The sequence below is a fragment of the Calonectris borealis genome, chromosome 11, assembly GCF_964195595.1.
Source record: "Calonectris borealis chromosome 11, bCalBor7.hap1.2, whole genome shotgun sequence".
In the NCBI taxonomy this organism is placed as follows: Eukaryota; Metazoa; Chordata; class Aves; order Procellariiformes; family Procellariidae; genus Calonectris; species Calonectris borealis.
Window position 1 is genome coordinate 660,766 of NC_134322.1, and position 15,183 is coordinate 675,948.

Below are 15,183 nucleotides of genomic sequence, written 5' to 3' on the forward strand. Positions count from 1 at the left end.
ATTGTTGTTTGCAGAGAGTTCTTCGGGCAAGGTTGGATGAAGCTTGAGAAGAACGAAAGGACTCCTTACATCATGAAGAACACAAAACACTTTAATGACGTAAGTGCAGCCACGGCAGGGGACGGGGAGACGGGCAGAGGCGAGGCAGCGCAGCCAACCTGCCCCCAGCGTCAGCCAGGGACTGGGATGTATGAGCTTTGTCTCCCCCACCCGTGCTCCACGGACGTTACGTGCCGCGGGGACCTGTTGCAGGTGGAGCATCTCCTGGTGCAGTTGCTCCTGCTGGGGCTACTGCAGTGAAGGGAAATCTTTTTAAAAAATGCCGCGAGGCTGGAGGGCGCGTAGCTGTTGTCCAAAGTCCTCCTGACGCGCGGGCTGGGACCGGTGTCTCCCCAAAGGTCAGTAACTTGATAGCGTCGGAGATCCTCCGGAACGAGGAGATCAACGCGCGGGTGAGCGCCATCGAGAAGTGGGTGGCGGTGGCGGACATCTGCAGGTGCCTGCACAACTACAACGCGGTGCTGGAGATCACCTCCTCCCTCAACCGCAGTGCCATCTTCCGCCTGAAGAAAACCTGGCTCAAGGTCTCCAAGCAGGTAGGGGCGCGGGGCTGACCCTCTTCTGGGGGGCAGGGCAGGGTTTGGTGGGCTGAATGGGGTGGTGTTGGGATGACATAAGACACATGCATTGAAAAAAACGTTAGAAAACAGAGTAAGGTTTTTATAGGTCTTTCCCAAGAGGGAGCTGGTGTGCAAGCAGCTCAGACCCTGCGCTGCTGTTGGGTTTATTCATCCTGCAGGTCAGATGTGCAGCTAAAGAAACCTTTTCTGAAGAGTCGTCATAGCTGTATGCACACACACAGATGCTTCTTTAAACTGGTTTTCTGGGCTTCTCTGACCAATTATGCATGAGCAAAATGAATTCTTGTGTTGAGGTACTTGGTACAGAAATAGCTTGTACCTGCACGGCGCAGAGCCTGACGGAGTTCAGGGGCTGCCGAGCCAGAACCGCTGTGTGGGCTCCTCTGAATCTGAAACACTGTCGTCTTTCCCACAAAGTGATAAACCTGTTAATTAAAACAGGCACTGGCGAAGGCAAAGGTGGGAGGCAGGGGAAGGAAGCAAGTGCATAGCCTGTCTTTATCATATGTTGGAGGAACTTTGCTTTCAAGTGCTTGCTCAGCTCCTCTGGCGTCACCAGGAGCCGGGTGTAATGGCCAGCGCAGAATTTGTACCTGCAAAGGCGTCAGGCAGCCGCAGGGGGTCACGTGCCTCGGTGGCTGCTGCGGGCAGGGCGGGATGGGAGCGACCCTGCAGCTCCGCAGGCTTCACCCCCCCCGCGGCGGGGATGGGGGTTTCTTCCAGGGCCTTCTCCAGGCGACACTTTGCGTTTCTTGCAGACGAAGGCTCTGATCGATAAGCTACAAAAGCTGGTGTCGTCGGAGGGCAGGTTCAAGAACCTGAGGGAGGCACTGAAAAAGTGAGTGAACGACGATTCTCCTGCAGCTGCTGCTGCGAGGGGGCTGCTGACAGCCGGCCCGGGGCCCCCGCGGTGCCGGGGGACCTGGATCCCACCCTGGCTCCCGCGCTGTGGGCTGGGGCTTTGCTCGCAAGATCATTCCAGAGCCTGCGCTAATGCACATCTTGTTCAGCAGGCACAGGGCAGTGACTTGCAGAGCTGTCCCGAGTAATGAGCTGCTCCTTTGAGCAGCGGTGTGGAAAGATGTGAAGAAAAGGGATTGCAAAGGGGGAAATCACTGCCAGGCACCCGGAAACTTTTCCGCCCACCCTCCCCTTACAGACTCATAGTTTAAACCCCAAAATGTACCATATTGAACTACAGTTTCCCACCAGCCAGTGCATGTTACTTCAGCACACCGGGGTGGCTCCCAAGCGAGAGCACTGCGCAGCAGAGAGCTGGCGGTGCTGCAATAGCAGCCAGCCCGCACCCTGCCAGAGGTGGCATCGGGCTTCTCTGCCAGCGCTCGGGTTCCCCAAATCGTCGTTACTTGGTGTTCGCTTGATTCCACAGCTGAGGAGCCTGGTGCCGTGGGTGCGTGGGGAGCAGGGTGCTGAGCTGCCCTGGAGCTGGTGCATCCCCACGGGCTTGCGTGTCACCATGCACGGCAGACACCCGTGGGCTGTGTCCCATCAGCAGCACACGGCGATCCTCCTCGGGGGACTGGGCTGGGGTGCGGGGTGAAGGGTGGGGGGCAAGCCCAGCACCTGCACTGCCCTCGGCTCTCGGCGAGGGTCTCGCTGGCTGCGGGGGCCAAGGCTGGCAGAGGAAGCTTTGAAAGGTCTTTCCGACCCTCTGCTGAAGCTGCCCCCGACTCACCTCCTGCAGCCAGCGGCTTCGTGTGGGGCACAGCCACAGCTCATGTCTGTCCTGCCCTGCCTGCAGGGGTGGCGGCTGCAGGATGAGGCCCAGGAGACCAGCAGCCTTCCTTCTAGGGTTTCCATATATTAGAGAGAATCCTTCAAATTCTCCTAACTGTGGACTCCCACCCTCCTCCCTGCTCCAAAGCCCCCAAGTAAGGCAGTTTTCTTTCTTATTTGTTTCTGGTTTGCTCCCAAAGTTGTGACCCTCCGTGCGTCCCCTACCTGGGAATGTACCTGACCGACCTGGCATTCATCGAGGAGGGCACCCCAAATTACACGGAGGACGGCTTGGTGAACTTCTCCAAAATGAGGATGGTGAGTCTCCCAGCCCCGCTGCGGTGGGCGTGCGGGGGCCAGGTTGGAGCGATGCGGCTCAGTGCCGTGGTGCTGGCCAGGTCTGTGCCCACCCCATGCACCCCCGCAGCCGGCCGTCATCCGCACAGCACCAGGCGGCCACGTATGTCCCCCTGCACACACACGCGCAGCCGGGGTTGTCCCTGGTGAGAGATGTGTCTGGTAGAAACAAAAAAGCCCTTTGCATCGTGCTGTGGTTGAAAGGTGCGGATGGAGTGCGCTCCACCGGCTGCCTGTCACCCCCCCAGGTGCTGGGACGCGGTGCCAGTGGTGATTGTGCTGTAAACAGCCTTTGTGTTTTATCTCGTGGACAGATTTCGCACATCATAAGAGAGATCCGCCAGTTCCAGCAAACCTCCTACAAGATTGAGCACCAGCCTAAGGTACGGTCTTGTGCCGAGAGCCATGCACTCCCTCTCCTCGTCTCCCACTCCAATTGCAGCATCTGAGCAGCCTTCAATTTCTGGCAGCTCCTTCGGGGAAGATATGATGCTTCTGTAAGAAGTTTAACACCAAAATGCTAGCAGAACCAGTGCAGGTGGGGGGGCTTGTCTCAGGCGAGGCATAACAGAGGGGGACAGGCACGGGAGACAGCTAGCGACCTCCCTGCTCTGGTGCCTCTCGTGCCACGCAAACCATAAAATGCCCACGCAGCATTGCTGGCAGAGCAAAAGGATGCAGCTTCCCGCCATCCAGGCCTCGGCCAGAACAAGTCAGTGCTGTCCCTGCCTGTCTCTAGCTTTGCTGCCATTTCTTCCCAGCAAACAGCACTGCCGTTTCACTCTGGTTCTTTTGCAAGCCGCGGGCACCGGGGGCAGCAGCCCGGCATGGTCTTGCTGAGTTGGGGCTGGAGCGTGGCCATGGTCGGGCAGTGCGGCAAGGGAGCAGCCTGGAAGGGCTCCCGGGGAGCGGGTGGGCACTGGGGACAGAGCTGTCCTCTGCTGTGAGCTGCTTTCGGGCAAACGTCGGCCGAGGCAGAGACCTGTGTGCTGCGAGAGCGCAGATCTTGCTGCGGAGGTCCCCGTCCTGCGGGAGAGCAGCTCCACGACTTGAACTCAGCCAGAGCTCGTGTTTTACCTGGAGGTTGAACGAGAAGCTGTATCTTTCCCCATCCGTGGGGCCCTTCCATGGGAATGAGTGACAAGTGTCGGTGGCTCCTGGGACCGCTGCCCTCGCACCGGGCACTCCCTTGCCCTTTGCTGCCTGACCGCTGCAGCAGGAGCGCGGCTGGTGCCTCTGCACCGGGAGCAGTGCCTGTGCCTTGCTGGAGGCTGCCAGCAGCGGTGCAGGGGACAGAGGGAGGCTGCAGGGGCCACAAAGGCTCCCCCATGCCTCCCCCAGGATGCTGCAGCAGAGGCGTTGCTGTAGACAGCAGCTGTGCCCGGATGCGACAGCCGTCGGGCAGGGCAGACAGTGTGGCGGGTGGCCATAGTGCTCCTGGGGTTGTTCTGTGTGTTTCTAAAATGCATGCACTGCTCCTTGCCTGCACAGCCGGGCCATGGCGCAGAGGCTGCCCCTCCCTCAGTGCCCCCCTTTTCCTGCAGCAGGCTTTGCACGGAGCAGGGCCAGACTCTGCGTTCCCCCGGGCCCCCCGTGGGTCGCTCCCAGCAACCTGCCTGCAGCTGAGTTATCCCAGCACCTGCAGAGCCCACCCTGGAGATGCTGAGAAATAGCTGTTCTGGGGCAGCATCCCCCTCCCCAGGCTGGGGGTGCAGGCTGGGAGCAGAGCATGTCCCATCCTCCCTGCAGCCTGGTGCTGGGTGGCCTCCGCCTCGTGGTGGCCCCCACATGTGTGATGAGATGAAAGGTCTCAGCCGCCCTCGCACTTCCTCTGCCGCAGCACCGCAGAGCCGCCCCGGAACTGGGCTGGTTGCTGTGGGGGTTTCTGCTGTCTCCGGCACTGCTGTTCTCCAGAAACAGCAAACCCTCCCAAATCAGTGCTGCTGCCCCAAAGGCGGCTGCCGAATCTGCCCGGTGCCCTGGCTGCCGCATTGTTGGTGACCAGGCTGGACCAAACCGCCCTCTGATGACACCAGTTTCCATGTGTGGTAGCAGGAGCAGCCCCAGTCCCTCTGGACCATGACCCCTGGCTGGGCTGGCACAGGTCGGGGAGACGCGGGCTCTGATTTTATCCTCTGCAGCGCCGGGCAGCCCCAGCCCTGCCTCCCGCGCCATCCGTACCTGCCCGGGGCTGGGCTTATGCCGCAGCCTTTTCCCAGCTGGGCACCCCCGGTAGCCCCTGCCTCCTCCCGGCCTCTCCTGCTCAGGAAGATCAGCATCTGCAAAAGCCGCCCACTGCCCTGAGAAGCCTGGCTGAAAACAGCCAACGCCAAGTGCAGCAGGGAAGGGCAGTGCAGGTGGTGCCATGCGTGGTCTCCCTGCAGAGGTGGGATACAGATGCACAGGAGCTCCCGGACGCTCCTGTGGGTGATGGGGTGAAGCCCCATCCGTGCTGCCGGCGCTTCCTGGGCAGAGGCTCTGCTGCCAGCTGCTCCTCGCGCCGGCCGGCTCTGAACCCCATGCGCAGCACCTTGCCCCGGCATGGGCTGTGCCCGTCTTCGGCATCAGCTGCACACGCCACACTGCTAATGAGGCCAAAAAGTAATTTGGGAAAAATCTTCCAGGAATTGTGAGCAGATTTTCTGCTAGCACCGGAGCAGATGTCCTGCCCTGTCAGCAGCATTCCTGCAGCAAGAAGGTTGTTCCCCACTTACACGATGCCTTAATTACCAGGATTTTGTGTTTTCGACAGGAGAGAACTTTGTGGCTGATAAAATAGTACCAGAGAGGAAAACTAAGCACGAAAAACAGAAGAGCAGCTGAGGACTAGGCAAGACTTTGCAATCCTGGGATGAGATAAGCATGTGCAATGCCTGTGTCAGTTGGCAGGAACTGCAGGCACTTCTCTGCGACTCGTTGTTTACTGCTCCAGCTTTTATCATTTCCTAATTTCAGCATTTATCGTCGGCTGCAGCAGAGGTGAGTCCTCCCTGTTAACGGTTTGGCTCTCATTGTTCCAGGTGACGCAGTACCTGCTGGACCAGTCGTTTGTGATGGACGAAGAAACCCTTTACGAAGCTTCTCTGCGAATAGAGCCCAAACTGCCTTCTTGAGCCCGGAGCAGTGGCTGGCGGCTGCTCGTGTACACACGCTATACCATATTGTATATATCTGTTTGTTTCTGGTGGACGCCCTGGAGTGACTTCCACGTATGTGCTTCTCCAAGCAAACCACCCCCCTCGTTCTTAGGCCGCAGTAGACCTCGCATAGGATTTCCCGCATCGTTTAAGGTTTCATGCATCAACACTTTGCTGGAGTCCCGGTTTCTTTTCAATGATGTTATTTTTGTCATTTGTTCTTCTCGAGGGGGCTGGCGGTCGGGCAGGTGAACCCCTGTGTTCCCACGAGGCTCTTGGGCAGCATGGAGCGGCTCTTGCTCAGACGGTACCGGCAGTAACATCCCTGGGCAAACTCTGTAAGGCAAGGGAAGGGAACACATTAAAGTTCATCCCTCCGTGCGAAGCTGCCCTCTCTCTGTGTGCCACCCCCTGCGCTGGCCCGGCGCTGGGGGGCCTCTCGGCCGCTGCCCCCGGTCCCTCCTACGTCGGGAAGATGGAAACGTCCCTTTGACTCTCCTCGCTGCGTACGGCTCATGACAAGCTTCTGTTGATATGCTATAGATCCGTATACCTTGTGACTACTATGAGTAACATGATGTAGAATTAGAAAAAGATGACCGAGTGTTTTTATTACATATACTGTAATCCTGTCTAACCACCTTCTAGCAGGAATATAGTAATGTAGTGCTTATTCTGTGAATATTACCATGTATTTTTTACATTGTACAGTATATAAACACAGTTTAACTTTACAGTGGCAGGCATGCTCCACTCTAACAACCAGAACACTTTTGCTGTAAGCAATACCTCGTGGTATGAGAATTCTCTTTCAAGCCCTAAAACTATTTCAACTTACAGCTTGTTTGGAAAAATATTTCCATTTTTTGTAAAAATATATGTTTCCTGATTACCTCTTGCTAATAAATCTATTCTATCTCAGGGTGAACCGGGACTTGCGATGTTTTTATCGGCGGGCCAAAGTCGACATCGGCCACCTCCCCCGCGGGGACGGGCCGCCCCGCGGCGGGACTGCCCCGCCTACTGCCCCGCCCCTGCCCCGCCTACTGCCCCGCCCCTCCGGCGGAGGCTCGGCCCCGTTCGGCTCGGTTCGGCGCGGCTCGGCCCGGCACGGCACGGACATGGGCTGGGCCGTGCTGCTGGCTGCGGCCGCGCTCCTGGGGCCCGCCGCCGCCTGGGCGCCCTCCGCCGAAGGTAAAGGGGCACCGGGAGGGCGCGGGGGGGGGCTCGGCTCGGCTTGGCTCGGCTGGCCGCCCCGGGCGCTCTCCGGGCCGGGGCCCGCGGCTGGGCCGGGGAGGCGGCGGGGGAGCCGAGCCGAGCCGGGGGAGCCGCTGACACCCCCCCGCTCTCTCCCGCAGAGGAGCTGCAGTTCAAGGCCTGGATGCTGCAGGTAAGGCTCCGGGGGCGCCTCCGCTGCGGGCCGCGGTGGGAAGGGCCGGGCCGGGGCTCGGGGACCCCTCGGGAGCGGCGGGATCTCGGCGCGCGGCTGACGGGCTCTGCCCTCGCAGAACAACCGGCAGTACGGCCCGGGCGAGTACCCCCGCAGGCTGCGCATCTTCCTCGGCAACAAGAGGCAGATCGACGAGCACAACGCCGGCAACCACAGCTTCCAGAGTAGGAGCCGCTTCCCCGGCCCCCGGCCCGCTCTTGCTCCCGCTTTGGTCGCCGATCCTGAGTGAGCAAAACGTTCCCGTTTCCTCCTCCTTCTAGTGAGTCTGAACCAGTTTTCAGATCTGACCTTCGCTGAATTTAAAAAATTGTACCTGTGGAGAGAGCCCCAGGTAAGTCACGGGAACGCGCCCGGGCGGGGAGGAGGGGGTCCGGCAGGACGGGGGGGCTCTGTGCCATGCTGCACCCACGCGTGGGTCGGCACCCCACCGCTGTGCTGCCCGAAATCCACTTTGCTAAGTGCAGTGCCCTCTCCCGCCGGAGCCAGAGCCTGGGTAAGAGCGAGGTGAACCCCCCATCCCCTACCCCCCGGCTTCCAGCCACCTCTCCGTCTTGACCCTGGCTCTAGCCAAATTGTCACTTCTGCTTTCAGTTTTGCAGGTTGATCTGTATTTTTATGGGTAGAGTTAAGGCCTGATCCCGGCTGTTGGTGGAGTTAGGAGCTCCCTGAGCAGCTCGGGCACCGGCACCCGGGGTGCAGGCTGGCAGTGCTCTGCCAGGGCTCTCCCTCCACCCCGAGGAGGGCAGCCGTCCATGGGCCACCGTCCCCCAGCACGGTGGCTTGCCACAGCCCTCTCACCTCGCTTGCAGAACTGCTCAGCCACGAAGGGGAATTTCCTGCGCAGCTCCGGGCTGTATCCCGACTCCATCGACTGGAGGAAGAAGGGAAATTACGTGACGCCCGTGAAAAACCAGGTGAGGAGTGTGTGTCATCGGTGACGCACCAAGAGCAGGCCGAGAGAGGGGCTAACCGCTGCAGGCAAGGGCACCGTGCCAGGAGGAAGAGTGCTGGGGTGTGCGTGCCCACAGGGAAGCAGGCTCCCCCAGGAGCCCCTCCATGGCTGGGGCGATGGTCGCCTGGGGCAGGGGGAGGCCGTGGGCCCTCAGGCAGGGGCCAAGCAGAAGGCGAAGCCCAGCTGCTGGCGGGGAGGGGAAGCGCTGTGCTCCTGGCGTGCCCTTCTGCCCCGGCCCTGGCGTTTCGGGGAGGCCAGTGACCCCGCGGCACATTATGGACTGTTTCCTCTCTGGCTCCTGATGCAGGGTCCCTGTGGGAGCTGCTGGACCTTTTCCACCACGGGGTGTTTGGAGTCTGCTATTGCTATTGCGACGGGAAAGCTCCTCTCTCTGGTAAGAGATTTTCCTTTCCTGTGCACTGATGGCAAGTCCTGCCTCTGGTTATCCACCGGGGCTGCCGGCGGGGCCAGCCTGCTCCCGTCCGGGACAGCCACTGGCTGCTTCTTCCAAGTCCGGCTGTACGTCGCTGTGTGCGGCTGTGGCAGGCACCCCCAGCCCTGCAGACCCCTTGCAGCTCTTTGCAAGCCGAGCAGAACTGCTGGGGGAGGCGCGGGGCAGCGTGGCCGGGAGCTCTCTCTGCCCGAGGCTGTGCCTGTCCCCTCTCGGAGTCCGAGTGTCCCGCTGCCCTGGGCTTGGCAGGGCCCTTTTCGGAGCAGGACAAAACCGGAGGGGCCGGAGGCTAACGGGTCCCTGCCGCTGGGAGCAGGCGTGGTCAGCTAGAGCCGTGTCTGGTGCTGCCAGCCGGCAGGAGCTCCTTGCTGTAAAACAGCTTGCTGCAAGCAACACGTTGTGAGACTGTTTATTTTTAAACTCTTAGACGATTTATATTCTTGAAGAACCAGAAAGACAGTAGCCGTTTATATGACTTACCAGAATAGCTGAGGGTACGGTGTAAGTGTTAAAAACAAACTTGACCTTTGAAAGAGATCTCAGCCAGCGCTCCCACGGGTGGGACGGTGCCCTGGCAGGCATGAGGAGGAATGCCTCTTGCAGCCGGAGCATCCTGGGCTGTCGGCTCCCCGTCCTCCTCGTCCTGCTCCTCGGGACGTGGAGCCGTTCAGCTGGGTGATTCCTGCTCGCAGCGGGTGAACAGCCAGCTGCACGGGTAAAACCAGCGCTCCTCGGTTGCCTGCCGCGCGGGTTGCATTTTGTCTCACTTATTCCAAATGAAGGTGTTGAATATACACTGACTTAAAAAACTTTTCCGTAGGCGGAACAACAGTTAGTTGATTGCGCTCAAGCTTTTAACAACCATGGCTGCAGTGGGTAAGTAATATAAAGTAATAAAGAATAGAAATAAGAGCATCTTATGTTCCACAATTGACAGCCTTCCTCAAGATACAGTGTTGGGATCCCTCCAGATCTTGGAATGGTTTTTGTTTCCCCTTGGCTGAGACGTGTCAGAGAAAACAGTTTTGGGTTTGGTTTGGTTTGGTTTGCTTATTTTAATTTCACCCTCCCTGGAGGTTAGAATGTTTCACTAAATCTCCAGCATTTCCTAACCTCTGTTGTTCCTCTTGTTTCTTAGTTTTTCTTTTGATATTTGTTTTGTTGCAATGTCTTCTGGTATCGCAGTCACGGGTGCTACGTAGCTAGGCTTTAACATGCTCAGGGAAAACAAGGGGAGTTTTATCTGTTGCTCTGCTCATGGGTCATGCGCATCTCATGGTGCTTTAAGGAACCCACAGAAACCTCTGCTTCCCCTTGGTAAATTCGTACTGGCATTGCTAGAGAAGGCAGAAAATAAAGCTTTCTGAAAACTTATGTTTTCTGTAAGATAAGCGGTCTCTGAGGAATGTTCAGAGAGCTGAGCAAAACCACTCTTGGTGCTTTTTATTTTTTCTCGTGACTCCTCCTTAGTCCTCTCCTTGTGAGCACGCCCTGATCACGCTCCCCTTTTCTTCCTTCTGCAAGATGTGCTCCCCGGAGGTGGCCGGGGAAGGGAGCAGCTGCTTGCTGAAGATGTGGGTCCCTTGTCCTCCCCCGTGCTGTGTAGCTGGGGACCCCGGCCAGGCTGGGCAGAGGTCATGGAAAAACACCTCTCAGTGCGCGAGGCTGCAGAGCTGAGCTGGCTGGTGCTGTGTGGATGAGGCGGTTTCGCGCCTTCGGGGCTCCTGTGTTGGCGTTTTCCCCCGGGGGGTTAGGCACCCCGGCAAATGAGGTCTTCCCGTGCCTGTGTAGGATGATGAGGAACAGCGTGATGGGCCAGGCCAGGAGTCCCAGACAGGGAGATATTGCAGGAACAGACTTGGAGTTTATGCCTTTGGAGGGTCTGGGATACACACTGTCCTTCCCTTTCCCCCAAGCTTTGTGGGAACGGTCTGCAGGACTGCGGGGAAAGGTTGGTGGCTTTGCTCTGCAGAAGCTGCGTTACCATCCTAATTAATCTGCATTCTGGCTGTGTTGTCTTGCAGGGGCCTGCCAAGCCAAGCCTTCGAATACATATTGTATAACAAAGGGCTCATGGGGGAGGACACCTACCCGTACCGGGCCGAGGTATTTCCAGCGCAGCTCAGACGCATTTCTGCAGCGGCAGAGCAGGGTCCAGAGCAGGGTCTAACACCAGTTCCTTTCTGTCTGCACAGAATGGCACGTGCAAGTTCCAGCCAGAGAAGGCTATTGCGTTTGTCAAGGATGTTATCAATATCACACAGGTAAGGCTGCAAGGGTCATGTTTCCAAACTTCCAGGGCTGTGCCAAGCCTGACCTGGAAGGTGCTCGGATGCCCCGAGGTGTGCCAGGCTCTGCAGTGCAAGCTGCAGCCTGCTTGCTCTTTGGAGTGGAGCGAGCCGCTGGCGTGCACACTCCTCCTCTCCTGCGCACCGCTGACGCCCTTTTCTGAAGATGGCACCAATGAAGTGCTATAGGCAAAACGCAGGCAGTAGGTCTCTGCCTGCTTTCCGCAGTGGGTGCACCTCCAGACTGTAAGAAAGTCTTGGTTCTTGTCTTTCAATGCGAGCAGCACTTGTTTCCTTGTCTGCAAGCAGAAAGCCAGGGTTAGCCATCCCCACTGTGCTCTGACTGCTGGTCCGGGGATCCTGACTGGTCCCAGTGTAGTCGGGAGAAAAATGACCCTGGGATCCTCTTCTTGCAGTATGACGAGGATGGCATGGTGGAAGCTGTGGGGAAGCACAACCCGGTGAGCTTTGCCTTTGAGGTGACGGGTAACTTCATGCACTACAGAAAAGGAGTCTATTCAAAGTGAGTATTTCTGAACCTGGGAGGTGAGGGTGAGGGGAAGGTGTAGGGCTGGAATCACTCGCATCCCCATTCCTCCTGCTTTGCGGCACTGGACACAGGGACACTGGACTGCATCCTTGCATTGTCTTTTAAACAGAAAATAGCAAGCATAAGTAAACTGAGCCTTGATATACTGGTTTCCCAGGGGGATGAGAGCACAGCACAGGGAAGAGGGAACAGTGTGCTTGCAGCCAGTTCACTGCTAGGAGCCAGTCCAAGCTGAAGACCAGACTGTATTTGGACAAAACTCAGCGGGTCAGTGAGCTCGGGAGATCCTCCTGCAGCCCTGCCGCAGAGCTGGGGGAAGCCTGTCCCAGGGCTGATGTGTGTGTCTGAGCTGTGGATGGTGGCAGGGTCAGCCCAGGTGTTCCAGCTGAACGTGTCTGGTTTACTTAGGGTAAGCCCTAACCAAAGTAAGGTTCTGTGGGACGCGGGCGGCTCTTCCAGTGCTAGACCTTGGAGGGGTGGTGGTGAGCGGTGTACCTACGCCTGAGCTGGTACATTTGCAGGTTGCGTTATTAGGGCAGGGGTCCCTGCATCGCTGTTCTCCGCAGGGCAGGCAGGCCCCTGAGCACCTCGTGCCAATCCCTCTCTGCAGATGGATCTGTAAGAAAAGTAGCAGAGATGAAAAATTAGTCTGAGACATAAGTGACCTAGCAGGAGAAGGTCTCGGGTGTTGTGTCAGCTCTACAGCCAAGGCAAAAAGCTGCTTAGAAGGATGATGATTGTATTTTGGAAAGACTATGGAAGCTAACTGAGGCAGGATAGATTTCTATTAGGCAAGAAATGGGAAAAGTGCATGTTTGGAGAGAACTAGAAAAATACTTTAGAGTAATGAATCCTCAGTCACGTAGAACTGCAGGGAAGACTAAGAGTCTAAGCATGAGTGATCTGCCCCAGGGAGCAGCAAGGGAAAGAGCAGGCAGCACCGCGAATTCAAGTGGCTTTGCTGTTGCAATAAAGACAGTGATTTCAAAGTCAACTGCCAGCAACAGGCAGATGTAAGTTGTGAAAGCAGGTCAAGACACTTTGTAATAGGATTCCAGTCTGAGGAACACGCCAAGCAAAGTTATCTTGTAGATTTATAGTCTAAAGTAGATTTAAAGTCAGAGTGTATGGAATAATTGATGCTCCAGTGGTTTCAGCCTATATTCCCCAGACCAACTATTAACAGATTCAAGAAAAGTAAATCTGTTGTGGGGATTATTGATCTTTTAGTTATCTGCAATTTGACCATGTTTAAAAATAGGTACTCTAGAGATGGGAGCTTGTACCTTGTGTTGTGTTGTTTTATATCACAGGCAGCAATTTTCATCAAGTGCGATTTAAAAGCTGGAAATTCAAAGGAAATACAAAGAAATGTGTATTTAGACTGAGGATTCGCTGTTGCCTGTGCAAAATGCGGAACAGTACCCCTGAACTTTGGGGAAGAACAAACCATTACTGGGATGCACTGAGAGCTTCTGGTTTTCATTGGAAAAATTCATTTGCTCAGTTTCTTCATTGTAGCTCATTCTTGTGTGACAATGTTGGTGTTAATTTTGAACAAGAGGCCAGACCAGGTGCTCAGATCAAAGGTCCATATAGCCTATCACCCTGACTTCAGATATGAGAAAACAGAGCAGTATCTCCTTTTCTTGGCTTTCCTCCCTACTCTCCACCACTGGAAGTTCAGAATATCCATTAGTTCTTTTTGCAGTTGGACTGCAATCAAGAATGCTGGCTAATCCATGATTAATTATAGGCTGGTTTTTCATGTAACAAATCTGCATTATTTTTCCTTTTCTTTGCAGCCCACGATGTGAGCACACTCCTGACAAGGTGAACCACGCTGTCCTCGCTGTGGGGTATGGAGAAGAAAATGGGACTCCTCACTGGATTGTGAAGAACTCCTGGGGCCCGCGGTGGGGCATGGATGGGTAAGGAGGTCCCCATGCTGCCGGACCCACCACGGTCTCCCTGTACCTGGTAAAAGGACAGTCATGTCCACCCACCCTCATCAGCCCCCAGGTCGCCCTTACCCTCTCAAGCTGAAATTTCGCAGCTCTTTCATACTCTGGGAAGAGGCAGGGGCAATCATCCCAGCCTCGGCAGTGAAGGAGCCATGGCTCTACAAAACCAGTCCTGGGGTGACTGGTTAGAGCAGACCCTTAGATCAACAGACCTGCCGTTGTCACCAGGGGCTCGGCCAGCGCGCACAGAGCCGCCGTAGCGCTGGTTCGCCTGGTGCCAGGAGAGCACCGTGCCTCTTCCATGGTTACACGGCCAGAGAAGAACGGGTTGTGCCGGGAGTGAGTTTCCACTCCAGCTCTGCAAGTATTTCCAGCTGCAAGTGAAATTTTTCAGAGTCAGGTGCTAACTCTGCTAGTTTGTGATATAAGGGGGACGGGGAATAGCATTGCCTGGCTAACTACTGGTGGTAACAGCTCTCTCACAGGTATTTCCTCCGTGCGCTGGCATGAGAAAGGAGCTTGCACATAATGAGAGCAGTTGCCTTACACCGGTATCTGTTGTGCTGACGCTGCCGGAGTAGGGAACACTCACTCATACACATTTTTTTCTCTTTTTAGGTACTTCCTTATTGAACGTGGCAAGAATATGTGCGGTCTTGCTGCTTGTGCATCTTACCCAGTTCCTCAGGTGTAAGAGGAGAGCGCAGGCTGCGGAAAGTGGGCATAGGAAGAGGAACGACTGATTGTTTACGAATTCCAAATGCTAAAGTCAAGAAAGTGAGAACAAGATGAAATACCAGTCTGCAGGCAGATTCCTCGGCTTGCACACAGCTTTTTGCAGTAGGAAGACCCGTGCCTTCTCTCCCCAGCCAAAAGCAAGTGTGCTCCTGCGCCGAGCGCGACTCCGGCCTTCTCCTCCCGGCTGCGGTGCTCGTGCCTCGCTCGCCCGGTCCCGGCGCGGCCCTGCGCCTCTGCTGGGGGGGTGTCGGCAACGGGGGGCTGCTGGGACGGGGGAAAGGCCATGCAGTTACCCGATTTTAAGGTGCTGCCCCGACAAAGCTCACCCTTTCCTTAAGGTGGCCATTTCTGAATCAACAGATGTAACTTCTAGGGATTTTAAAATTTTCTTTGAAGGTGATTTTTCCTTTCTCTAGAGAAAGATGAGTGCTGTGATTTGTATGTTTTATCTATTTTCATTAACGTTCTTAGTATTTTTTGTATTAAAAAAATAGGGTATTTTAATGGGAATAGAGAAAAAATGGATGATTTTCTTTTATGAATCAATGAAGAAAGCAAGCAGCTTATTGCTCATGGTGTGTAATTACGCAATGGTGAGAGGCGGCCGTGTGTCAGCAGGGGGCACTTCTGTCGGGTGTTATTTCACGCTAAAACCTGCCACTGACTGAATAAAGATGACTTGTCACCGGTGCGGTGGTGTGCTCTCCGCGGCCCTGCGCGTTACCGGCACGGTCACCCGTGGGAGATGCGGCGTTGTCTTGGTTTGCCGACCGTGGCGCAGGATCCGGCCCCGGGGGCGTCTGACGGGGGCTCAGAGCGTTAAAACCTTCCCGGAGTTACCCAACGTTGCCTTTATAACCGGCCTTAAAGTGCCCGGGGCAGGGACGCGGAGCTCTCCGCCCCGCCGGCCCTCGCCTG

The 15,183-nt window shown here is 56.4% G+C and overlaps 2 protein-coding genes across 3 annotated transcripts in view; both read left to right on the top strand.

The window, feature by feature from the left end:
* Positions 1-6,798, top strand: part of RASGRF1 (Ras protein specific guanine nucleotide releasing factor 1) — a 43,923-nt gene extending 37,125 nt beyond the window's left edge. For both annotated transcript variants that reach the window (XM_075159643.1, XM_075159644.1), the window contains exons 22-27: positions 15-99; positions 399-596; positions 1,400-1,479; positions 2,579-2,696; positions 3,050-3,118; positions 5,756-6,798. In XM_075159643.1, the coding sequence (XP_075015744.1) occupies positions 15-99; positions 399-596; positions 1,400-1,479; positions 2,579-2,696; positions 3,050-3,118; positions 5,756-5,848 (643 nt within the window). In that variant the 3' untranslated portion in view covers positions 5,849-6,798. The remainder of the gene's footprint in view (positions 1-14; positions 100-398; positions 597-1,399; positions 1,480-2,578; positions 2,697-3,049; positions 3,119-5,755) is intronic.
* A 128-nt stretch (positions 6,799-6,926) lies between these two features.
* On the top strand, positions 6,927-14,954 carry CTSH (cathepsin H). The gene is made up of 12 exons (XM_075159645.1): positions 6,927-7,066; positions 7,231-7,262; positions 7,381-7,486; positions 7,583-7,653; positions 8,132-8,236; positions 8,582-8,668; positions 9,546-9,601; positions 10,750-10,831; positions 10,921-10,989; positions 11,430-11,536; positions 13,369-13,494; positions 14,146-14,954. Exons 1-12 carry the CDS (start codon positions 6,994-6,996, stop codon positions 14,219-14,221), a joined length of 990 nt encoding a protein of 329 aa, XP_075015746.1. The 5' UTR covers positions 6,927-6,993; the 3' UTR covers positions 14,222-14,954.
* The last annotated feature ends 229 nt before the right edge of the window (positions 14,955-15,183 follow it).